General features: G+C 36.5%; 1 protein-coding gene across 2 annotated transcripts in view; it reads right to left on the minus strand.

Annotated features, from left to right (window-relative positions):
* Positions 1 to 27,801, minus strand: part of RNF145 (ring finger protein 145) — a 48,941-nt gene that overhangs the window by 14,946 nt on the left and 6,194 nt on the right. For both annotated transcript variants that reach the window (XM_090288508.1, XM_090288507.1), the window contains exons 3-6: positions 22,327 to 22,435; positions 11,884 to 11,975; positions 4,513 to 4,748; positions 1,402 to 1,577 (exon numbers count right to left, since the gene is read on the minus strand). In XM_090288508.1, coding sequence (XP_090144634.1) covers positions 1,402 to 1,577; positions 4,513 to 4,748; positions 11,884 to 11,975; positions 22,327 to 22,435 — 613 coding nt within the window. The remainder of the gene's footprint in view (positions 1 to 1,401; positions 1,578 to 4,512; positions 4,749 to 11,883; positions 11,976 to 22,326; positions 22,436 to 27,801) is intronic.

Here is a 27,801-nt window from a genome sequence, read left to right on the forward strand (position 1 = left end):
TTCACAGCGTACTGATCGCTGAGCCCATTTACTCCACGGTGCTATATTTCACTCAGCTGGGCTTCACAATGCATAACAGTCTGGATTAAAACACAGCCAACTCCAGGACCACACTTAGGTTATTATTCTAACCACTGGATTTTATCTCTTTCTCTTTAAATTCAGTTACTTTATACATTATTTTTAAACTCTGCATGAAACCTCCATAATATTTACATAAAAGTAAACAGCAGTAAAACTTCGTAAATAATAGGGCATTAAAATGTGTTTGATACCAATTTATTGCATGTGTACAGAAGGTACTTTATCAATTGTTACTTTCAGAAAGTACAAAATCTGACTCAGTAACAGTAAGTTTATTCTATTTTTTTGTTAAGATAGGTATTGCCCCATGACATTTTTATTAGTATTTAACTTTGTGCAGTATTTTTCATCTTAACAAATAACATGTTCCTTAAGGACCGTAAATTCGTCTTAAACTTCTCATTCGCTGTACCACTTAGTACACAGTATTCCATCATTTTGGATGGTTGAAACAGTGGTTCTATTAACTAAAACTCAAGACTTTTACCCACATGTATTTACTTTCCAGGAGGACAGTTTTATTCTTGCCTTTGAAAGTGACAATGAGCCAGAGAACCAAGATGTGTTCCCTGTGCTAGATTCTGAGGGCTTGAGATTCAGACTGAGTGAAAACTGATAAGCTCACATCAAAGACAGTGAAGTGGGAAAAGCCTCTAATGACTTAAGACACTTTTTTCATACTAAACCTTAAAAACCAAGTCTTAAAATTCCTTTGGGTTAAACAGTAAAGTACTATAATATATTCCTTTCACCAATAATTGAACTCTATCTCAATATTACGAAGTAAAACATTAAGAATAACAGTGCACAATGAAAGTGCAGAGGTAAGGCATAGGGTTTGAACTCAGGGTCACCTGGGCGACCTGGTACAGTTTCCTCAGCTATAAAATGGTAGTGATAACAAAGGCACCTATCTCTCAGGATTGCAGAAAAGATGAAGTGTGAGGAAAAGCGTTCAGTAGTGTAGCTGACACATATTAAATTCTCAATAAATGATAGTTATTTTTAGTAACAATTTTCTTTTATTGACCCAATCATTTAACTTGAAATTGAAAAAATTATTTTTACAACTTGCTCCGTACCTTTTTACAAATCACTGGCTGCACTTTGGTCCATTCTACAGCCAAAGACACCACCATTATTATATTATAAACACCTCCCTCTGTCACCAGACCTAGGCAGCAGTGAATGAAAATCCTATCTTCATTAAATATGAAGTACAATATGACTGATAAAGGTTAATTTGCAAAACTTACTATTCCTAGTTCAGTTTTCCCTTCCTACAATTGTGTGCAGTATCATACACTCTTTAATTACCTTGTCAAGAAAAGGAAAAGAAGCCTCTCACGTGATGCAGGCTGATCTCGAGTACTGAAATAGGAATAAATCTGAAGAGCAAATAAGACGAGCCAGAAAACCATGAAAAGTACAGGGACCACCAACTGATTCCACAGGGACATCCCCAAGGCCAGGAGGCCATACACCTCCACTACCTGAATAAGAAAATAAGACAGGAAAACATCTTGAATGATGTCAATAAACACTCTTAAACACAAGAGTTTATTCTAAAGTACTTAAGAAAAAAATTGGATTGATTTTAATGCAAGATTGTTTCAGATAAATTCTTTTCAAGTTAGCTCTATACACATTGTTATTAGCAAATAGCATGTTCTAAAAGATTTACTGACTTTTCATTATTATTAACACTTGACCCACACCCATCTAAGGCAATACCAGGCTTGGTAAACTCACTCATATCTAATTAAAATAATCAGGACCAGCATGAATGATGCAATAGTGCTTGAGGGACTAGGAAAAATGAAATGTAAAAGAAAGACATTTTCAGGGTTCATTCAGGAATGTCACAGATGATAAAATAGTTTGATGGAAGACAGAATAATCATTGGAGAAGTTTACTGTATTGTAAAGAAAAGATAATTAGCAAATTTCACCCCCACCCCCCAATAATTAGCAAGTTTTTCCCTTTGCTCCTACTGTGTATTTATCAAGCAACATTTCTCAATTTGGTTTGCCAAGTGCATTAACACCAGGAACCAAGGTACACCTAAAAAAAGTACATCTATTTTAAGTCAATAAATTAGCTTTCTAGTTGATAAAACAATCTCTCATGCAATTGATTCTCATAATCTGAGTTAGCCTACAAGCATAAACATGACCAAGTTTCCGGAGTCACTAAACCAGGGACCTGACCATGGTAACACAACAGGGTTCTCCCAGGCAGGCTACACTCTAACCCAAGCAGTCAGCTGGTCTTGCTGGAACTCTCAAAGTAATGTTTCAATCAACTATAAAGACCTTAAATTAAAATACATAGACATGCAAGTTGTTCTGGTTTCTAATTAGTATCTCTCTAGGTTGGTAAAGATCTTTTAAGTATTAAGTTAAAATACAGTAACTTGCTGGTTATTTTAAATTTAAATTTTTTCATGAAAAAATATAAATCAATTTTTCCCCCCTGAAAATCTAGTCAAGATTAACTTCTCTTCACTCAACTAGAAAATATTGGAGGGGAAAAAAGGAAAATTGCTCAAGTAGCTGTAAATTATTAACAACAAACTGATCACGGAGAGGTAGAGAGTACTTTTTCTCCTTTCCATTCAAGGAACAAACGACTAAAATACCTGACAGTTTTCATTTCTCACCTATAAAATTCTTTCTAGGTCACAAACTTCATAATCTATAATGTGTTTTCAATGGCAACATCAAGTGATGCATGAATCTTATGGCAACCAGGAGGGTAAACATGACATTGAAAAATGGTGGATTAAATAAAAAGTATACCATTAATAGTTACTCAATATCTACTGTTTTTTCGAACTAGGATAGCTCAATGAGATTGAATTCAAAGAAAATAATACACAAATTTGTCATTCTCTCTCTAAATACAACTACAACCCTTCCTCCTTGAAGCACTCCTCACAGAGATTGAAAATAACTTCTTTGGAAGACCAAGAATCAGTAATATTGTGTAAGATGAAGAAAAAGAAGGAAGAGTTAGGTTAAGGCCAAGAGCTCAGACACATTTTCTGGGAAGTCTGCCCCTGGGCCATGACAACAACCACCTGCTTCACTTAGTATGTTTGGACAACCTGAGAGCTTCTTGGACCGTAAGGTCATACACACAGTCAAGAGGTAGAAAGAATGCCTATTTCAACACTCTTTTTATAACTAGATCAGTTTTAAGCTCTATCTCATATAGTACACTGTGGAAGACAGGCAGGCGTGGTGTGAAAGACTTTGAGGACCGCTGTGTGGAAACCCACCCAAAAATGGGAACCTGGGACTTAACCAGCAGGTTTCTTATCTTTCGTGCTTGCTCTGAATCCCACCCTCCGGGGGATTTTAAAGATAGAAAAGAAATATAAAGTGGCTTTTAAGGAAAAGGGAACCTGCTCTGTTTTTCTCTGTATAGCCTCAAATCCTTGTCAGTAGAATGTGAAGAACAGAATGATTAAGTAAGAGGAAATGTTTTTGACCTTGTGTAAACCACCTGGATGTTTCAACCCTGTGCTGATCTGCATTTCCCTTTCACTCCCTACCATTTGGGGAAGGGCTGCATGTTTTCCTTGTGTATTTCTGCGTGAGGAAAGTAGATAAAAACTCTGGCTAATAAAGAAACTAGGGCAATTTTCCTCAGAGAAAACCCCCTCCCTTCCTTCCTCAGATGGAGAGTGTCTGAGTAGTTTCTGCGTCCACTCCGAGGGACCCAGAGTCTCTTACAGTACACTGCAACTTCTCGATTCAATTAAATAGAAATATTTATCTCCTGAATATATTTTGTTTGTGTCCGGGAATAATATTTTAGAGCAAAGTCTGAAAAAAGCAGAAAGCAGAAGCATATTCTATTGGCAAGTCAGTTCAAGTACTATGCCTAAACAGAATCCATCATATTACAGCCTAGAACTATTTAACCTCTCGGTTTAAACAGATTAGGCAAACATTGGGGAAAAAACTGCAGGTATAGTAGGGCTATAATCAGGGGAGGAAAAAACAAGATTTGATTTAATTCTGTATTATTTTTGTCTTTATTACAACAATTAATACATATCAAATATCATCTGCCTGGCACTGAACTCATTTGAAACTCACAGCAACACTATGAATTGAGTAAAACTTCTATTAGCAGCTGCATTTTATAGATAAAGGAAGGTTAACTGTCTCTCCCCAGGTCACAAACTAGTATACAGCAGCACCAGAGTAGAAACCCAAAGAAGTCACTTCCTTTTACTGCCTCTCAATAGAACTTCCTGAGCATCTCAGACGTTCCTAACTGGGTTGAAAATAGTTGCTATCCTGAAGCCATCAAACAGAATGTTACCATGACCAGGACTGTGAAATAAAGTGCACTAATCTTCCATAGACATAATACTTATGTAGAATCTACCTGTGTGTGGCTGTCAGTCTTACCTGAACCAATTCTCTGTATGCAGATTTAGCAAGGTTATAAGGTACTAAAAGATTAGACCCAAGAAAATAAAGAACTTCCAATCCAGTAAAAATCATAGCAAATTTGTTGATGATAACAATTGTCTCCAGAGGAACAAGGCAGAGTCGTGCTAGCAGAGGAAGCATGTGAGCAGAAAAGAGCCATATCTGCTTCGTTTTCATGACACAGGAGCATAAAGTACACACCACCAGCTGACCTACAAGGGGGAGGAGAAGGCATTTAATTTTGAGGTTTGGTATCTGCAAGGTAAAAACAAAAATCACTATTGATAAGGATGATGACACAGCTTTTCTAATTAAGATCTCTTAGATCAAATTTTAACTTCATCTGACCATAATTACATATTCACATGTTCTATGAATTTTGAGCAGCAATTCCCAAGGATTTAGGGGGGCAAAAGCAGCACAAATATCCACTGGTCTCCATCACATTCCAGATGGCAAGTATAACAAGAAGCAAGCTTTTAAAATGTCTAATTTAATGTTATAATTCAATTACCACTATTGTACATACACCTCCTTTTTCAAAGGTGCTCAATATTTAACTCTTTGATCTATAAGGGAAAACATAAAATCCAAGTGATACGGTTTCTTGTACAAGCTCATGCTGTGATAAGATTTATTCTGAAGTTTTTGATCTTTAATTGCTTTTACAGGACCATATAAGCCTTCTCAAATGAGTCAATAATTAAAGTCAAAGGTGAAAAGTTTAAGCAGTGAATTCTCAAACAGGATTATGCATAACCATTACAGAAAAGTTAGGAAATGTAGAGAAATACAAAGAAAAAAACCTCTCAATTTCTTACAATTCTATCACCCAAAGGTAGCACTGCTAGTATCTTGGGTCCATTAAATGAAGTACTATGTGTAAAGCCCTAGCATTGTATTTGAAACCTAGTATGTGCTCAAAAGAAGTTAGTTATCCATATTATGCTACTTTTCAAATTTTATGCTCATGAATATACATGTTTTATATTAAAAAAGTACTGTATAGCATACACAATATTTTATAAGCTCCTTTCATTTAATACATACTATGCATATCTCTTCATACTAATAAATATACTTTTTTTAGTTGTATGGTATGTTACAATGAACGTATATGACATAATACTAGCATTTGAATGTTTTAAATATTTTGTAATTATAAAAAGCTTTGTTATGAATAAGCTTGCACATTTATGACATACTTGAAATACATTTCCTAGTATTTTCTTAGATTCAATTCCTAAAAGTGGAATTATTGAATCATAAGAAATATTTTTAAGGCTTTTAACAAATACTATCAGACTGCCATACAGAAACAAAACACCCAGGATACAGGGTGCCCATTTTCCCATGGACTTCCCAAGAGTGAAAATAATTTAAGGAAGGAAAGGGCAAGGAATATTCTCTAAGATTTTTAAAATTATTTTCGTTGATTTTGTTATTACAGTTGTCCCAATTTTTCCCCCTTTGCCCCCTTCCACCCAGCACCCCCACTCCCTCAGGCCATCCCCACACCACTGTTCACATCCATGGAATTTAGGAAGTTATGAACCATGAGCCAAGACCGGCCATTCAGATGGAAAAGTCAGGGTTAACAGTTTGAGTGGGCCCATAAGTTTGATAAGTTCAGTGGGAAGGAGTCTCACGGGATCTCCAGGGCGGTGTACAGTGTTAGCCAGGTTTATGGAGTCTCATATACGGCACTGTGATTCTACGGGGGGAGGGCTCAGAAAGGAACAATGGCCTCTGCCTGCCTTCTTGTCTGAGGCAAAACTGTCCCCCAGCTCTCGCCTTGATGCCAGACACTTTAGTTTCTCCCTGTAGGCCACTGGTGCCTTTCAAGCTGCTGCCCCGGTGCTGGAGCTCAGAGGGAGTGAGTCTGAGTAAGTCTGTGTGCAGGTTCTTGAAGGAGAACTGCTTGGGGCTCCAGAAGTTTCTTCCACTGACTCAATCCCCACTAGTTTTTGCAGCCAGATGTGATGGAGACTTATCTTCCTGGCACTGGAACCCTGGGCTGAAGGACCAGGTGTGGGGCTGTGACTCCTCACTCCCAAGATACCCTCCCAAATTTTTATCCATGACATGTGAATGTGGGAACAGCCCATTCTGCATCTACGCCCCTCCTACCAGTTTCTTTAATTCCACAGTTGTCAGACTTCCATTCAACTAGATTTCTGATGGTTCTGAGTGATTGTTGTTCTATATTTTAGCTGTAATTCTGATGTGGTTGTGCATGGAAGCAAGCTGTGTTTACCTATGCCACCATCTTGACCAGAAGTCCTCTCTTAAGCTTTTTAAAATTTCTACTTTGTTGATTACCAGTAACACTGACATTACCAATAAGTATATTAAAAATTTGCAATTAATTGGTGAAATGCTTATTCACACCCTTTGCCCACTCTTGTACTCGAATATGTAGCTTTCTATTGTTTGATCAAGATAATCTACTTTGCTATGATTATATTTTGTCAATGTGTCATTTGCCAGAATATTTTAATAACTTTTTGTTTTTATTAGTATGTTTTTATTATAAATAGTCAAACCTAATAATCTTTTCCTTAATGATTTCCACTTTTGGTGCCATAGTTAAGCTCTTCTTACTCAGGAGTATTCAGAACTAAATAAAAGTAGGTTTACTTGTACTCACAACTGTAAACCTACTTTTGCTCCACCCTGTACAAGTGTACAATTAATCACTCATATTTTTAGTAGTCTTTAATTTAAAAATAATTTAAAATTTATTTTAGAATAAAAGTAAAGATCTAAGTTTTTCCCAGATGTTTAGTCAGTTGCTTCAAAACTATCTATTAGAATCATCTAATTCTCTTTTCATTAATTTGAAATTCCACTTCAAAATTTTTTGTATATTTGTGTGTGTTAAAATCTACTTTTTTGCAATGATCTCCTCTGATGACAATACTGTACTGTTCCATTTCACTGACTAGACAAGTCTCCTTCAATTGTTCCTTTCAGAATATCTTGGAAATTCTTGAACATGTTACCTTAAGAATCAGCATGGTGTCAGATGAGTACTAGATTTATCAGGACGACCACATCATAAGGTATATAAATGTCTAACCACTAGGTTGTACACCTGAAACTAATATAACATTGTATGTCAACTGTAATTAACAGCATGGATGGAACTGAAGACTATTATGTTAAGTGAAATAAGCCAGTCGGTGAAAGACAAATACCGTTAAGATCTTACCTATAAGAGGAATCTAATGAACAAAATAAACTAATGAGCAAAACAGAACCACAGGCATGGACTCATGGAATAGACTGACAGCGGTAAGAGGGGAGAGGGGAGGTGGGGACGGATGGAAGAAGGGGAAGGGATTAGCCCAAGAACAGACATGAAGGACCCATGGGCATGGACAACGCTGCGGGGACTGGCTATGGAAACGAGGGCAAGCTGACTGGAGGGAGGCTAAGGGGGGGAAATGGGACATCTGTAATAGCACAAACATAAAACATCAAAAATAAAAAAAGTAGTTTTCTTAAAAAAAGGTATCTAGGAGTCCCAGACATCCTCCCCCACTAAAAAAATCTTTAGTCAAATTCTCTTCCTTCTTGCCAATGAAAACCAAAACAATATTTTGGGATTTTTGTTTGTGTTCTAGCCATATATTTTATTGGTAGAAGAATACAAAAATGGCAACCATTTTGACACAAAGCCAAACATTTATTAACCTACCTGTTATAACACATGTGGTATTTTCTCCCACAAAGTATTAATTTTAGCCTTTAAAGATTTGATAATCATATAATGTGAAAAACATTCATGAAGGCATAAAAAAAGGAAAACCCACGACAATGGAAAACCGAGGAGAGGCCACTGAGTGAGACAGGCCAGCATTTTATAGGAGGAAAAACAGACTCACGAGGCAACTCCTGGTTTCAGCTAGGCCCACTCTTTGCCCGCCTGGAGGAAGATTGAAGTTTATTGTCTGGAGAGGATAGAACAGACTTCTGGACTCCATGCACAGCCCAGGGCATGTGAGGTTCCCAAATGAAAAGAGGGGGTTACAATAAAAGCCTGCACCCCAAAGATGAGATCTCTCTAGATCTCCAGACACTGCTACCATGTTTGTTGCCACCCAGTTCTAGTCACTGACACAGGCTTCCCATAGAGACCAGGAAGATTCCCCTTTAGGAGAAATGGCCAAGTCTAAGTGAGAAGACCTACAAATACACTTCAAGTAGCCAGTCCCACTTGAATGCCAACTGTGTTCACACCAGTTGGTGAGCCCTAAAGAAATTCCAATCACCAACTTAATAATGCACTTTAATACAAATGATCAGTCAAGGCCTCTGAAGTATTTAAGTAAAATATACAGCTTAATCAGCCTCAGACAGGGACTAAGAATCAGTGTTCATAATTCCTTTTAAAAAACCAAGTGATTCCAATCCATGTTTGAGAAATATTGCTGTCCCATGAATGACAAAAGACCAAAACAGGGAAAAAGATCTCAGAGGAAATGAAGAAACTGCACGCAACAAAAGAAAACTTGAAAGAGATAAATAATATATTTAAGAAATAAAGAGACTGTCATGATAGAAATAAATATTCAATGAAAACAAGGTCTTTGATATCAAATATATGTAACAAAAAAATACAACAAAAGTGTTGGAAGATAAGATGTGAAATTTCAGAAAATAAAACAAAAAGAGAGGGGAGAAGAAAAAGAAAAGGAAAAGGAAAATAGAATAAGAAAGTTAGGGGCTCAATGTAGAAGAAATCTTATCCAATTAACAGGATTTCCAGAAAGAGGCAAGAGAACAGCACCTCAGAGTGGAGATGGACGGTACAGGAGAGAGCTGCGTTTCATCACAAAATTCTAGTATTCCCTGACTTTTAAGGAAATGCTTTAATACTAAGAATGACTAGGAACTTTCTTTCTGGCAAAGCTTACTTTCACTGTGCTCAGAGCTATGACTTCTAATTTCCTTGTTCAGCATGATGTGAACTTCCTCTGAGCTCAGAACATGCCCATAAACTTAGGCCAGCATACTCTGTGCTCAGTCCTGGATTTACAGGCTTCACTGATCTTTCACAGAGGCCTGTGACTCATGCGCTGCGATTCTAAGAGAAGATGACTCCTATTTAGGTGAAATAAGGAAGGAGTCATATTGTTTGTGGATATCTCTCTTGTAGCGCCAAAAGAACAGGAAGTTGTTTATTGCAATGTGCCTAGTCCAACTGGCAATTCTGAATAAATCAAAATCTCAATGTACTCTTTGGATTTCAGAAACCAGAAATATCTCCAAGAAATCTGCAACCCAGAGAAATAATGGCATATTCAAATTGGTTTTTCATTATAAGCTCATTAGTGAAATGGAAGTAAATGGGTAGAAAGTTACTTTAAAATAAAAATTGGAAGAAAACATGCTACTTATTAATAGTGTATGGAGTTTGTTTTATGTCTAATTAATTGAATCTTAGTTGAGTATCCAGAATATTATAGTCACTGAAAGGAACAATTTAAGAAAACTGTATACTTTCCAAGCTTTGAATACTTTCCAAGCTTTCTTACCTAGCAAATATTCTTACGCTTGAATGTTACTACTGAATATACCAACTCACAGGATATACTCATAACACAACATTACCTTTGTCTCCTGCCTTTTAAAATCCATTCTGAAGATCAGTAAATCCTATAACTTTTCTAACCTAACCTAAGTTACAGTCTCAATTTAATAATAACCAAGAGTTTGAAACCGATTTAAAGTTGAGGCTCTTCCCCTCTCTGGCCCAGGCCTCCTATGAGACTGTAGATAGAAACCCAGCATGAGAGAGTGGAGCAGGTACGGCAGGCTTCTCCCTCTTTCTTTGCCAGCACCATCTTCTCTCTTCCTACTTACTCAGGACTGAAACAGGCAGGGAAGGAGGAGAGGGTGGGAAGTGGGAAATTCTTACTCAAGTGTACTCGGACAACAATATGGTGTTGGTGCTCCCTGGAATTGAAGAAATTTAAAACTGATCTTTCTCCTGGGCAATTGAATGGGTTCTTCTGAAATTGCTCCCATCACTGTGGATCTTATCTGCACTACCCCTGGTGCTTGTTATGTATCCTCCTCTGGCTCCTGGGAATCTGGAAGTTCAATCCTTTTGGGGGTCCTGTCATCCTTCTAAAGGTCCCTCCTGGAAGGACCGAAGGACATTCCATAGATTCTTGGGACCTTCATCTAGTCCACAAGAAACTGACATCCTCAGCCTAAACAGATGAGAAGATGCAGAGAACCCCTCAAGTCACTCCCACTCCAGTCAGAAAGCTCAACAGCCAGTCACGCCACTGTAGGCCTTTGTATCAGATTGGAATTCTAACACGGGGCATGTATGTACATTTTCTGGTCCCTCATTTTTAAAAGTAAAAAAAAAAAAAAAAAAAAAAAGGATATTAATTAACAACTTATTTTATTTAACGTAACATATCCCGAATATCATACATTCGAATCTATATAAAAATTAATAAGTATTTTGCATCCTTTTCATACAAAGTCTTAGAAACTGGATGTGTATTTTACAATTATGGTGTATCTGAATGTGGTCACATTTTAAGTGCTCAGCAGTCACATGCGGCTAGTTTTGGATGGTGAGCTTTAGATTTTGCAGGCTTGCTCAGACACCAGTACACTGTACACCGCCACCCCCAACACCGGCTCCCAGCCACACAAGACATGTGACTCTAAACCATCCACCACCGAATTCTAGATGGGCTGGTCTGGGGAGGTACTTCAGAGAAAACAGTCTATTTAAAGAAATCCTCCCTCAACCTCCAACATTGCACCTTTTAACACCTTCTGCATGGGTAGGGTTCAGGGTCACAAACAGACTTTCTCTCACTTCCTTTTTTGCACCTCTGACATGGGAGGGGGTCTGGCACCTCACTTTACACTGTATCTATGTTGTTTTGGGGTCTTAGCCAACACTCCTATTTTTACTTTCTGCTACCTGAATATTTCAATCACTCTCAAGTTCTTGATATTTCTGGCAACTTATTTTTGACCATAGGTGATGGCTTTCAGCAGTAATAAAATAACTTTAAGACACTGCATATTTTATTTTAATCTTAGAGCCATAATTAGCTTTATTAAAAAGTTAATCTTCCTAAATATAAAATACCATTAAAAAGCACATGCAACTGTAGGCAGTGTATGATTATAAACACATAAACACTGGTGCGTGAAAAAAAAAAAAAAAGACTAAGAAAATGGAACATTTAACCATGGCTGCACTTTGAAAGTCATTGAGTTTTCCAAATTTTTTTGTAGTAATTATGCACCACTTTTATAATATAGTAAAACTGGTTGGTTCCTACCTACACTTACAGTACTCACCTATTAAGGCTGTGGTAAATCGATTCATGGAGAGAGGTTCTAAATACATCGGTCCTTCATAGGCAGACTCCAGCTCACTTCTAACATAGTCCCTAAATAAGTAAAATGATGAAAATACATTAGATATATTCCAAGCACAGAAGAGGGAGATAAGCAGCTAACGCAAGAATTCTTGCACCTGTCTCCACATCTATACTAAGCAAACATTTAGGTATAACAAATTGTAGAGGGATGGTCTTCATCTCCCTCCAAACATGGAACCAGAATTCACAAAAACTGGGTTTTACTATGCAGAGAAGACAGCTGAAGCTCCACTGTGTGAGATTTCTTTTTTCCACATGACTTTATTAAATATTTTATGCCCACTAAAAAGCCCTAAATTCTATAGGGAGTTTAAGTAGGCTATAAACTTATTTTGAAACGAATCTTAAATAAAATATTCCTTTTTGAGTTTAATTCATTTAACCTGTGATTACTGAGAAACAACAAAATTTTAGTAGCCGAAGAGCCTTTACGCTCTGAAAAAAACAACTTTTATGGCATATGAGGAAAGTGCCAAAGGAATAATTTAATTTATTATCAGTAAGTTCAGTGGTAACACCAGAAGATGGATGTTTAAGTTCTTGAGGCACCAGAGTGGGGAAATTTGTTTAAAAGAATTCTCTCTCTTTTCTTTAGTTGATGAATGCTTTTGTCACTATATTTCAAAACAGTCTGTTGCAAGTATTTCTGAACAAACTCATATGGCTGTATTTACTTTTTCCATGAAATTACTTCCTATTAGGCAATCAAGAATTCCTTTAGCATACCACAGCCAAACAAGAAATGACCCTTACATAATCAGCAAGGAGAGTACTGCTAAAAATCAAAATTTAAAACTCAAATAGAAAATTTTAAGAATAGGATCAGTTTGGAGAACAATTATAAAAATCAGTAACTAACTAAGCTTCATGGGTGATTTAGCAATTCTCCTCTATCACTCTATGATAACTATTTCTAACAAATAATGTATTAATAGTCTCTTTCTATTGAAAGAGAAAGCCAAGTTCTCAAGAGAAATGATTTTAATGCAGTGGTTGTTAGCCAAGGGTGATTTTGCCACTGAAGGAACACTCTGCAATGTCTGGAGACACTTCTAACTGTCATAACTTGGAAGGGGATTGGAGGTGCTACCGGCACCTTGGCCAAGATGCTGCTAAAATGTTCGACAGTACACAGGACAACAAAGTCCCCAAAACAAAGAATTGCCCAGTCCAGAAAGTCATGTTGGAAACCCTATTTTAATGTAGAGAGACACAAATGCTACATGTGTAAATTACATATAAATATCTAATCACTAGATTACTATAGGTAACCATCAATGTAATTATTTAATTTAATAGTTTTAGGATAGAATGCTAAAGACTTAAGAGAAGTATGAAGTTTAAAATAAAATGTACATATAAATGCCACTTAAGATTTATGAAGTCTTTGAAGATGCAATTAAAAAATAAATTTATATTTAAAAGAGATCTAACTCTGAGTTCCAGTACTATGTAGGCCTATAAAGCCAAATAATTTCCTTTTGGGCATAGCATATCCCTCTCCAAACGATCCAATTTAAAAAGAGGCCAGGGAAAATCCATAAAGACAGAAAGCGGATTAGTGCTTGCCAGGGCTGGGGACAGGGGAAATGGAAATGACCACTTAAAGGTACAGGGTTTCATTTTAGGGGTGATAAAAATATTTTGGAATTAGGTAATGGTTATGGCTACGACACACTATGAATGTACTGTATGCCACTAAATTGTTCACTTGAAGAGGTTAATTTTTTATTTTTTATTTTTATTTTTTTGAGAGAGACATCAATTTGTTGTTCCACTTACTATGCCTTCATTGGTTTATTATTGTACGTGTGCTGACTGTGGATCAAACCCGCAACCTTGGCCTATTGGGTTTGATGCTCTGGCCAACTGAGCTACCCAGCTAGGAGGTTAATTTCATGTCATGTGACTTTCACCTTAATTAAAAATAAAAGAGGGTGGGAGGTCCAACAAGATCACTATCCCAAGAAGAAAAGTCACAAGGCACCCCCAAGGGCCCCAGACCCCTTGGGCTCTTTCATAAGGAGGTTCAGACTCGTCGGCAGCCGTCCGTCTCGAGAGACGATGGTGTAGCTTCTTAAGAGTCTATCTGTACTGCCGAGAATGGCTGTGCAGTTCGACTCGGGAGTGACATGGTATCTGTCTCCTCTCGTGTTGAATCGACATCTTGCGATGACGCTGGAGTGTCCTCTCCAGTGAAGCTGAAGCTACAGAGCCTGGGCAGGGTGATATGGAGGGTCTGCTGTTGCCCATGCAGCAGACCCACCCTCTCTTCGCAGCTGAAGGGTCCAAGGGAAAGACGGAGTCAATACAGCTTGGCTTCAGGTGCGCCGCAGGAGTTGCCGGTGTTGACTACAACGTCAAACCGCCTTAGGGACTCCGGCTCCGGATTTTCTGTCGGGGTTTACTCCCTTAGCCTTTCCCCTGAAGAGGTATGCCGCAAGGCAGCGGAGGTTTTTTGGAGGTTCAGACTGAAGGAGGGGATTGCAGAGTTAGTTTCCTGTCATGTTTTCTTTCCCTTGTTTGCTTCTGTCATATTCTAATTTTACAAGACAAAGCTTCCAAATAAAAATAACATCCTCTACCCGTTTTTTAACTCAAAAAGAATTTACTGCACGCAGTATGTTGTCAGCAAACTGCAAGGCTCTGGGAATACTGCAACAGACAAGGCACGATTCCTGTTAGCAAGAAGCCCATACGCCAGGAAGGGAAATACAATCAATACTCATCCTAACAATTAAAGTTTTTAAAGATTTTATAAGTTCATAGCTCTATTTAAAAATTCTATCTTTTATTATCTTCACGCCTATATTTTTTTCATTTAGCTAGTTCTTTCTGCCTTTTTTGTCTTTTAAATATCACTTATTTTACTTCTCATTATAGGGTTATTATAAGTGGTTTTAATTTAACTATTTTCTTTTATCTTTCCCTATATTAGTTTTTTAATGCCTCCTCTTAACTTTCTAATCCTTCGTATGATTTTTTTAGTTCTTTTTCTCTCTCCAGATGTTCATTACTTTGTGACTTGTTGAGATTACAGGACCCTAGGGAAGGTCTGCACTCCAGAAGAATAATCAGTCTACAGGCCATAATGCCAATACCCCTATGTTAAGCAGTTTCCTCCCACCAGCTGCCCTCCTCTAGGACCCTGGGAGTACCTCTCCCTCAATGCTATAACCTCCCCCATTACTGTCCTTTAAACCAGTTCAAAAAACTTAAGTCACTGGATCAATCATCCCACCAATGAAATTAACATCTTCCCTAGGCACCTTAGACCCTCTCCCCTCTACTAAACTCCAGTCTCTCAATATAGCCCCTCGCCTCCCATGACTGACTCACTGATAAGCCCCACCTCAGGGAAGGCAGCCAGGCCCAGAACACCTGCAGGCTCTCTTGGGCAGCTGAGCCTGGCTTCCAGAGCCAGGGCAGTGGCCTGGTGAGTGCAAACCTACTAGCCTTGCTAAGCAGCCACTATGGAGCTGTCCCTTCGGAAAGAAGGACCTGAGCACTACATCTCAGACCACACATAAGGATGGATATTAACAAAGATCTCTGTATCCAAGTCGTGCGGCATCTCTTGCTGATAACAGAAACCCCCGTTACTGAGTCTCAACTGTGGGTCATTCACAACAAAAAGGAAACTAGACAGTAAGCCTGAATAAGAAGGATCGAGAGAAGGAATCATCCAAAATTCCATGAGTCATTTAGGTCAAAAATTACCCTGAAACAAGAGCCATGAAATTCTAATTTTTAACAGAATTTTATAACTAGTTAAAGACTGAATTAGAAGAGATATTCAAAAGTAGTACTGCAATTTTTTGACTTAGAAGACTTAAATGGTAAAATACATTAAGTTGGTCAGAAGCAAGATTTCCTGCCTTATACTTGCAACCGAATAAAATCTTTCACTGCTTAAACCTCTTCTTTCACTTTGTCAGCACTTCCTGCAATGCTGACAGTCAACCCTGAACACTAATTAATGAACTAAAATACTTTGAAAATCTACTCCCCTAGTCCCTATAGTAGCCTATTCTCCTTTGACTGAAATTGTTTGGGAGTATAAGGACTAGAAGGTGTAAGAAAAGGGCCTAAGGAAAGCTTGAAATTGGAAAAATCCTGGCTCTGAAGAGCAGCATAAGTTATAAAAAACAAATAACAACACCTAGGCACTTAACAGTTCATCAGCTTACAACGAACAGTCTCTTAAGCAACCTGAGTTACTGAACAACCAAGGAACAATTTGTACATTCTGGCTACTTAGAACTTTCATACAAGGTTAAATCCAAAGAAACCAAATCTACTATGACACAGGATAAAGTGGTGAGCCCTCCAAGTTGTCCTTTACAGTATGTGCAAACAAAAGGCATTGCTCAATTTAAGATCCCAGATACTGAGGTGTTCAAACACCCGAACCTGAGGTCCTACTTCGCCCTAAGCACTGTGCTAGCAGTGGAATGGTTCCTTTATCTATGGTTTAATTAGTTAAAGTCGTCTCTGCCACCTGCCACCCTGCTCCTCTCCTCAGCATCTTCCTTACCTCCTGCTAAGTATTGGGTTGGCCAAAAAGTTCATGTGCTTTTTCCATGAAATAAAAGACACACTTTCCATTTTCACCAAAAACTTGACTGATTTGGGTATTTTGAGTAGGTCAGCTATCTTCCCCATGGTAGAACACTGATCGTTCTCAATTAATGTCTCGATTATCACTATGAACTTCAGTTGGCCTACGAGATTGTGGAGCTTCGTGCAGCAGGAAATCTCCAGCAAAGCGCTTCTGACACGTGTGAACAGTCACAGCACCTTCTCGTTACACTGCAGTTTTTTTGCGTTTCATTTTCATTTTCACCTTTCTTGAGATAATAAAGCATGATATGCCGAAAATGTCGCTTATTTTCTTCCATCTTCAATATTAAAATAGTGACACAAAAATTCACCAATTTTAATAGGTTTTTTTTTTTTACACTCACACTTATATGACAGCTGTCACAATACAATCTAACAAAATTGTTTCAAATGAAGTTAAAGACAGCTAAGCGCTACAAGAGCCATTGTATATAAAAAAACAAACTTCACGACCAACCCATTTGAGTACCTATTCAAAAGAAGAAAACATCAACACTGAGACGGGCAGATCTGGCCCCAGCTGTAAGCACTGCCTAGGCTGCCCTGTACCTAGACAAGTGTTCCACTGCTGGGAGGACAGCAGCCAGGAGCTGGTTGGCATTCTGGGCCTGGTTCATGCCAACTCTGTTGTTATCTATACCAGGGTGCCAGCATAGATGGAAAAAAAAAAATGGGTCAATTTTGTTCCTGCCAAAATTAGAAGTATAGAGTGATAAAAATCATTTTAATAATTCTGTAACCTAATAGCAACTGTTCTCAACTGAGGAAAATGCTGTTTCCCAGGAGACAACATTTGACAACCAGGGACACTCTATTTCACAGCTGCTGCAGAGGGGGTGCTCTGCGGTCCAGTGAGGAGAAGCAGGGTGTTGTTAACATCCCATAATGCACAGAACTGCCCCTACAGCAAAGAATGACCTGGCCCAAAATGCTAACAGTCCCCAGAGAAACCCTCAACTATAGGTTAGAATTATTTAAGCTTTCATAAAATGTAGAGCTAATTACCTGTATTTTACACATAAATGACTCCTGGGAAAGTTTTACATTTGAAACCATACTTATATACCCAAGACCAGTATGAAACAAAAGTATACTTTCATTTTTTTGAAAGTATTAGGTTCATTAGGTTCAAAAACCTAATAAAGCAAGAAATTTAAGAATACTAGAGTTTAAGAATGGTTGGGTCAATTGAAGTTTTCTTTTTTTGCCTTAGTTCTGGATAGTCTCAATTTTAAATGAGACTGGTACTGGAAAATACACTCTATAGATCACTCAAAACCAAAAGCATAATTCTAGTGAGTTCAATTAAAATATTAATATTAAATGTTCATACTACAGCACCCTGAGCTCATGGATTTTCAGTTTAATTCTTCTGAACTATATCAATTCTATAGACATACTCTAAAAAGGTATTTTTAAAAATTCATTTAAGGATAATCAGCCTCATTATATAAGTGCATGTATTTAGGGAAAATAGGGATATAAACTTTTCAAAAGTTTATGAAACTTTCAATTTAAGAAGTTAATATTTGCAAATGTCTTTTTCTATAGCCAGTTTTTTGAAGCATCAAATTAATTACTTAAGTTATCCAAGTACTGTGACTCTTCTTCTCAGGACTGTATGACACTCTGCCTTAATATAACTAGATTAGAGTAATGCTGGGAAATATTTGTAAATCATATAACAAATAAGGGACTTATTCTAAAATATGTAAAAAATTCCTACAACTCAATTTTTAACATCCCAATTAAGTAACGGACAAAAGGATCTGAATAAACATTTCTCCAAAGAAGATTCACACAAAAAGATGCTCAACCTCATTAGCCATCAAGAAAATGCAAATGAAAACCACAATGAAATATCAATTTATACTCACTATGATGGCTATACTAAAAAAAGACAGAGATCAACAAGTGTTGACAAGGATATGGAAAAATTTATATCCTCATATGCTGCTGGTAGAAATATAAAATAGCGCAGCCACTTTAGAAAGAGTCTAGCAGTTCCTGAAAAGGTTAAATATAAATATTATATGACCTAGAAGTTCCATCGAAAGGTATACGCTGAAGAAAAAATATATGTCCATCTAAAACCATAAATATTTACAGCATTGTTCATAATAGTCAAATATCCATCAAGAATAAATTGGTAAAATGTGGTATATTCATAAAACAGAATATGATTTGGACAGAAAAATAAAATGATACATGCTACACCAAGAACGAACCTTGAAAACATGCTAAGTGAAAAAAAGCCAGGCAAAGAACCCACATACTGTACTGTACAACTCAATGTATATGTAATGTCCAGAATAGGCCAATCCACAGGGACAGAAAACAGACTTAACAGTTGCCTAGGGCCAGGGGTTATTGAGAATGACTGTCAGGTACAGGGTGTCTCTCTTTCTCTTTCTCTTTCTCTTCCTCTCTCTCTCTCTAACATGAATAAACATATCCTCACATGAAGATTAAAAAAAAAAGTTCTAAAATCGACTGTGGTAATGGTTTGCAATTCTGTGAATGTACTAAACATGGAACTGTATACTTTAAATAGGTATGTGAATTATATCTCAATAAAGCTGTTATTTTTTAAAAAGATATTTGGTTATAAAACTGCCACATTAATTCTGAACCCCTGCTTTTTAAAAAACTAAAAATTTCAGCCTTAATGTTTTATATATGTGACACATTCAAGCCTCAATATTTATTAAATGTGACATGTTATGAAGAATTCAAGATAACACATCTTTCTTTGCTAACCTTTTGTGAGACAGCACCATGTAGTGTAAATTATACTACATTAAGAGGAGAAATTCTCAAATATGCCATACCTTGAAACTTCTTAATATCAAAACTAACTCCCTAAGATGGGCAGTCTTAGTTTAGTTTCAAAGAAGCAACCTGTCAAGGTAACATTATTTACTAAGTAGGAAAACTGTTTCATACCCAATATGATTCTAAAACTAATTTTCTGTCCACTAACCATGCTGCATCCCAAAGAGAACTGAACTAAGAATCAGAAAACCTGAATTCAAGTTAAAAGTATGGGACCGTCTCCCTTCTAGCTGTTTGCCCACTTTAATTTTTTCATTTGTAAATCTCAAAGATAATAAAGACAGAAGTGAAATAAAGGACGGAAAATGTTTTTGCACAGTGTAAAATTCTCTTATAATCTTTTTATTGTTTAAAATAAGTCTGAATTCCTAATAATAAAAACAAACTTTAAGCATCAGGAAAAAAATTCCTACATAAACTAAAACTAAAACGTTGAAATTGCAGAATGATCAGAAAAAGGCGTTTCTTCACCACTGACCCTTTATCGTTACACAGCAGAATTCTGACCTCCCTGAAAAGCCTGGATGGTAGTACTGTAGATAAAAATAAAGCTACGTGCTATCAGGCATCACTATACCACAAACCACATGGAAAGTGAAAAACCATGAGGGAATGGGCAGGTTCATTGTTTTTTCACCCAGCATTATAGTAACCAGCAAAGCAATAAGTTTAATATTTAGCTCTACCTTCAACTTTTGAGATTTCTCTGATTAATCTGCAAAATCCTATTAACTTTAAAGATTTTATTTACTTATTTTTAGAGAGGGAAAGGGAAGGATACAGAGAGAGAGAAACATCAATAGGTTGCCTCTCGCACGCCCCCAGCTCGAGACCTGGTCCGCGACTCAGGCATGTGCCCTGACTGGGAATCGACCCTTTGGTTCATAGGCCGGCAGCTCAATGCACGGAGTCAGACCATCCAGGGAAAAATATCTATTAACTCTAAAAAGCTATCATTATATAGCAACAGCATGAAATATTCTGCTATTTAAAAAGACTAATGAGCCCTGGCTAGTGTGGCTCAGTGGATGTTTCTCTTCCTCTCTCTCTCCCTTCCCCTCTAAATAAATAATAAATAAATAAAATCAATCTTTAAAAAATAAAAGACTAATGGAATAGGAAAATGCTCATAAAACATCTGTGTAATAAAAACAAGACCTAAGAATATCAGATAAAATTCACAGAGCACTTACATGTCAGAAATTGGGCTAAGAGCTTTATATGCTTTATCTTATTAAACCTTTACAACAGCCCTTAAGATATTATCACCATTTTACAAGTGAAGAAAACAGACTTATCTTTCTGGTAAGTGACAATACAGTTATGAATGAGAACTTGAACCTACCCATTTATCCAAAATATGTGGCACTCTTAGCTGCCCAGACACTCATTTATACCCTAACACCCAGTAAGGGTGACTTACTGTAGTATACTCTACAGACACGGTTTTTGTTTTAAAAAATGAGGAAGAAGATAGGAAGGTGTCTCCCTCTGAGCCTGCGCTGAGCTTGAGAGGGTGTCTGTGTCAGTGCTGGCCCGTGGACCTCCGGAGAACGATGCTATAGAAGGCCCAAGCTGTCCCCACGAAGGAGCCCAAGGCGCAGGGACATACTCGTGTGGCTCCAGATTAGAAAAGCCATTACCTACACTTGAGAGGAAAACACAGCGTGACTGGAAACACTGTGAGGATTACGAGAAATGCAGCGCTGCTCTGGCAGCTCCAGATTTTGCAACTTGGACATGTGAGGACAGACCCTGGGCAAGACAAGAGTAAGTCACCACCCTCCAGAGGACAGGAAGAGAGGAGAGGAATGTGAGAAGGCTGAGTTTCTGGGAAACACTCCGGGGCCTTTGAGAAATAACTAGATGAAATATTAAGGAGGATGAAGCAGGTCCTTTCCTGCTTCAACAAAAAGGGCCAAGAGCTGGTGACTATTAATTATTTTCACTTTTTCCTATCCAATGAAGTGGTGAAAACTGAGAGGTATTAAAAAACTGGAAGGAAATACCAGAATTTTTAACAGTCTATCTCTGAGTGATACAATTTCAGGTGATTATTACTACTTTTAAATTTTCTGTATTTCCAAAAATTGCCTACAGTGAACAGTATTATAGATATTTTTATAATCAGGGGCTAAATGGGGTTTTAAAGTCAACCACTGAATTCTAGTCACATAAAAATGCTACTTCTAAGATTACACTTCCAGCCTATGCCAAAATCTGTGTTTCAGACCTATAGACAACTATATCTTGTTATGTATGCAAAGCAACTGTCACTCTTCTTCGACCTGGGAGTGTATTTTACTACGATTATATACTTTGATCAAAACTGAAGAAATTATATCCCCCAAATTTATTCTGCCCCATTAGATTTACATTTTGGTTCACTTGTATTTTAACACACTGGTCCAAAAGTAAGATGCTCATATTCACTGGCAGACCAGTCTGAAATTTACCAGACCTCGGCAAAGAGACACTACTGCTAAAGAGGCCGAAGTTCTGACCTACACAATCAACCTCATCAAGTAATTTATATCAGTCGTCTACTATATACATAGTTGTACCTTATGCGGTTTCCCATGCATCATAAACCGATTTCCTAAAACAATGAAAGTGATGAAGTCTGTAATTGTTAAAGTGTTCCTATAACCTGTCTTTGGAAATTTTTTTCTCAGGTCATACAGAAGAGCTTATAGCCCAGTTCATATGTTTTTAAGAGAAGAGATAAAAATTGGGACATAACACCAACTATTAAACTTGCATATTAATATTTACTTAGAAAACAAGTATCAAAAAAACTGTTTTGGATACCTACCAAATCCTCAGCTTATTAAAAGTGTTCATGAAAATTATTTTATTGGAATTTCAGTCATACGTTTCAAAAATGGGGACACACTCTTACCTGGAGATTTGATGTCCAGCATAGAGGAGCAGGGCAGTCAAAAAATATAGGTAAAGCTGAACCAGGTACTGCCTGGGCAAGGTTAGTAGCACAACACTTATAATATAACCTGCAGTAAGAATTAAGAGATATAAATAAGATACAGTTCTAATTTAGTCTCCCAATTAATTACACCAATAAAAAGAGCTTGAAGTAAATTACTTTCCAATTAGGTTTCAACAACTTGAGGGATTTTTATACTTCACTACCAAAATAAACTCAGCACAGTAAGATCACTTCAGATATATATTTTTTGAAGATACAAAGCATTTTTTTCACTTCTTTTGTCCATGTTTCTATTAATATTTTATCACTGAATACACCACACAAAGGCACAGCGGTCTCCTCTCCTCATCTGCCCTTCCCGGTACCTGTTCACTTGTTCTACACCAATGCTCTTCTTCTCTAGTCCCTGGGAAAGGCCTCTAAGGCTGCCCCTGACATTTAATTCAAGATCTTATTTTCCAACTCCTAAAGACCTCTATCTTCTATATCTTAAATAATATCCGATACCAGTCCTCACCTCTCTTTTCAAACGAAGTGCAGGGCTCTTCCCCAAATTCCAAAGGAAACTTCTCTTCACACTAACTTCTCTTTTTTTCTGTTACCTATTTTTCTCATTCCACTGACAAATGTTATAAATTCTCTGTACCAGTGTTTCTATTTCCTAACCACCTACCATTCCCTCTTTACATTCTGCAACCACGCATCCTCTACCAACCCCTTTCCATGCTAAAGAAGACAGCCTGTATCTTTGTCCCAGGTGACTACTGTCAAATCATTATTCTTTGGCTCTGTGACATGAATTTCCTTTTACCCTCTAAATTCTCCCCTCCACTTTCTCTTCACCCTCTCAGATGAACATAGAAAATTTAGTCTCTGAATTGCTTTGCTCTGTACAGAATATGTAGCTCCAAATATACCATTCCAGATGTATGATATCATCAACAAATATTGGGTTGGCCAAAAAGTTCACTTGTTTTTTTTCCATATGATGGCTCTAGTAGTGCTTGGTTGTCTTTAATTTCATTCAGAACAACTTCGTTAGATAGTATTGTGACAGCTGTCATGTCAGCGTGCATTAAAAAAAAAAAACTTATCAAAATTGGTGAATTTTTGTGTAGCCATTTTAATATTGAAGATGCAAGAAAAAACATAACATTGTCAGTATATTATGCTTTATTATTTCAAGAAAGGTAAAAATGCAACTGAAACGCAAAAAAAATTTATGCAGTGTATAGAAAAGGTGCTCTGACTGATCAAATGTGTCAAAAGTGGTTTGCAAAGGTTTGTGCTAGAGATTTCTTGCTGGATGACGCTCCGCAGTCAGGTAGACCAGTTGAAGTTGACAACGATCAAATAGAGGCATTAATTGAGAACAATCGATGTTCTACCACAGGGGAAATAGCCAACATACTCAAAATATCCAAATCAATCAAGTTAGTGGTGAAAATGAAAAGTGTGTTTTTTATTTTTATGGAAAAAAACCATATGTACTTCTTAGCCAACCCAATAGTTACTGAGAACCTACTACGCATATCAAAAAACCTTAATCATTTCTTATTCTAAGTATCTCATAGCACATGATGCCTGAGTTACATTCCAGTTAAATGTTCTCATACACAACAAGTACAAACTGAGCTCCCTTCCTCCTCTGTCAACAAGCTAGCTCACCCCTTTTCACTCTCCTAAATCCCATTCACTCTGACTCAAATCTGAGTCATCTTTTTTCTTATTTCAACTCCTGCTGAGTCTTCCTCAATCCGTCTGTCACACGTCACCCTCCTCCCCAGTCCCTGTACCCACCCTAATCTACTCTGTAATAGAACAATGCACTCATTGCCATTCTTCTTCCTGTCTCCTTTCATCTCCATTCACCCTATATTGCATTACCAGGGTAACAGTCTCAAAACCACTACTTTCACAAGACAACTCTTGTTCTAAAACTTTAAAAAGTTCTAAATTTCTCAGTCTGACATTCCAGATCTTGCAAAATCTGGTCTTAAGTGTACTCTCCTATAACTATTTTCCACTTACTAATGAGTCTTTATTAGGGCACAGATAGCCCTTCTTAGCAACTAATGCCCCTCTCGGGCTGATTCAACCATGCTTAAAGCTAAGGGAAAAGCGAGGTGTGTTAGGGACTAAAGAGGTAGAACTCAGATTTCACACATATCATAACTTCAAGAACAATCCAGCAGAAGCCTGAGAGAAGTATTTCCTTTTCATTTCTTAAAATAATTTCCCAAATTTGTTTTATTAATCCCTATCTCAAAGTACTTTAAAGGTATTTAAAAGGATGTTTATTATATTTAGCAAGCCTTTTAAGTGTTTGTGGGTCAAGAATTTTTCTAATCAGTCTATTGTATGAAACTTCTCCTGCCTTTTAATAAACTATCAGTTTCCTTTCCAGACACTATCTTTCTCTTCTTCTGCACAGCTCATAAAATCTGCTGCAAAATCCTCTAGATTGAACATATTTATTTCATTCATTCTTTCAATGATCCACTCAACCAACATTATTACATGTAAAGTATGATCCATATGCATTCCTAGACATGGAAGATCCAAAGAAGAATATAAGGAATCACAGTCCAGTGAAAACATAAACATGGACAGAAGTATGATACAATACTGGTGTTGTAGTAAGCAAATACTAGACGGGCTATGGTTGATGAAGTTTGATCTGGACGTCAAAGTGTGAATGGATCTTTACTAGGCTAAGGAACGGAAAAACATTCTAGGAAAAGAGAAGAGCAGGAATGAAAATCATAAAAACACAAAGGATATTTTCAGGAGACAATAAATTTTTCAATGAAGAATACTTCGTGTTAAGACTAGAATGTGGTGTAATAACAGAATATTGTGAGATGGTGCTGATAAAACTGGTGGCTAAAGCCTCAATATAAAGCCTTGAATATGACAATAAGGAATTTAGACTGAACTAATGGTTCTCAAGTCCTTAGAGATCCATTTAGGTTAGGTAAGAAAAAAACAAAAACAAAAAAACATACCAAACAGAAGCCCATGGCTAATCTACACCTCCATCTTCACATTCCAGTAGAAAAATAACTCTGTGATAACAATACCATATATTGCACAAGAAGATTTTTGAGAGATTATGAATACTCATGGAAAAATGAGAGTACAAATAAATCATTTGAACTACAAAGACGATAATTCTAAAGCTCATATAGAAAACCAACAACAGAAGCTCAGAAGGAGAAATAAAAAACAATGAAGGAATTAACTCTATTAGACAGTAAAATATAATCTAAATCCTCAATAAGATGGACAAGCTAAAAGGACAAGAAAAAAGTTCAGAAGTGCAACAAAATATATGTTTGTTAGTATGTAGTATATATTATATATATAATTTAGTATATAATAACCAGTCAAGAAAAATTTAAGCAAACTATTTAATAAATACATGGAGACTACCAGTTACCTGGAAAAAATATATACACATCTAACACACTAGATATGCATATAAATTCCAAATGAAGCGAACATTTCAATGTAAAATAAAAAGCCACAAAAATTCTCCAATAAAACATGACAGAATTCCTGATAAATTCAATAGGAAAGGCTTTTCTAACTGATGCAAAATCCTGAAGCTATAAAAGAAACAATAAATTCAACCACATTAAAAACAAATTCTGCATGTCAAAAAAAAATTCAAGTATAATCAAGAGAACTGAAACTGCAAGGAATAATTTCAAAGGGTAAATTTCCCAAATGTATACCAAAAACTCTCACAAATTAGTAAGAAAAGGCTAACTATCCCATAGAAAGTGGGCAAGGGACATTAACTAACAACTCACCCAAGAAGAAATATACATTTTTCTTAAATGTGAATACAGTAATCTCATTCATAATAAAAGAAATACAAATTAAAACTACATTTTAAAAAAAAAAATCCATTTTTACCTACTGAAGTAGCTCGATATAAAAGTTTTGGAAAGAATGTAGGACTGCAAGCACTCCCTCAATCATTGTTTGTGGAGATATAAAATAGTTAAACCTATGAAGTGTGGTATTGCTCAATGTTACAAATGCATATACTCTTTAATATAGCAATTTCACTTTTAGTAATTTATCCCAAGACTATATTTGCACCTGATGAAATTATGGCTATACCAAATTATTTAGTACAATATGTAATAAAACAGAAAACAGGAGCTACCTAAAATGTCCATTAATGAGTAATTATAATTAGTTCAATAAACTATGCCACTATATATAGGGTTTGGGGAGAATGAGGCCTCAACATTATATCAGAATCTTAAAATTTGACAGAACAGAATACAAAGCTTTATTTCATGAATATCTAAAAGCAATAGGTATGGTTCTAGGTTATATCATTAAGTTACAACAAACAAAAGATTCAAAACAGTGTGTTTTATGCTACCTGTACAAAAAAAGGTGAAATACATTTAAACTTTTATATTATATTTACATTTACATATCTATATATCTTTATATTTACTTATATATACATAAAAATATCTCTAGAATTATACACAAGGAAATAAAAATAGCGGCCTTTTGGGGCTCAGAGTGAGAAAATCTATGAGGAAAAGATACAGGAGAAGATATTTTTCACTGCATACTTTTTATGCTTGATTTCTGAACATAAATACATCACCAATTTTAAAAATTAAGAATTTTTAAAATGTGTTTAAGGATGAAATTCTGTAGTCAAGAACATTACATAAACACTGCTTTTGACAAAGAAGTTTTTCCAACCAAAAAACTATTCAAGTTGAAATGATCTACTCATGTAATCACTAAGCTTACTCTACCACAGCATGTATTTAATACCAAGTGTATTTAGGAAAGCCAGGTTAAGTTCACAAAGTTATGTCAGTGAGCACGAATGGCAACTGTACTAGAACACATTCAAATTCTAAATTAATGTTCTGGTTATTAGGCAGCTGTTTTTATAATAGGTATTTCAATATATTCAGAAAGTAATATATATGATAAGCACATTTTTTCAAACCATGGTATAAATTACTTTGCTGATTTAAGCTGAACATCTAAGCCAAGTACTCAATTGTTCTTCTACAACAAACTGGAATTACCTTCCATAAATTGGCCAACATACAAAGCCTTTAATAAAGGGCTGAGAATTATAGTGTTCTGCAGCATAAAAGAGCCTTCTCATTTCACACTTTCTCAACGCAGTGCCACCTAAGGGATGAGTTTCCTGCACTTGGATGTTCTGCTCCCAGTACACACTGTCTTTTCAACTAGACCTTACTTCTTCCCACAAGGACTTATTTGGTAATCTCTCAGAGCTGTAAGGGGTTCTTAGGGCTAAGCTTTGGAACCCAAGAAGTCCTCCTATAGATAAAAATAAATCTCACAGAGAAAGGACAACCCTTCACAATTTTGTAAGAGATAAACTTCTTGATGGGCAATTCTAATAAA

The sequence above is a fragment of the Furipterus horrens genome, unplaced genomic scaffold (genome assembly GCF_987537825.1).
Source record: "Furipterus horrens unplaced genomic scaffold, mFurHor1.1.pri manual_scaffold_10, whole genome shotgun sequence".
In the NCBI taxonomy this organism is placed as follows: domain Eukaryota; kingdom Metazoa; phylum Chordata; class Mammalia; order Chiroptera; family Furipteridae; genus Furipterus; species Furipterus horrens.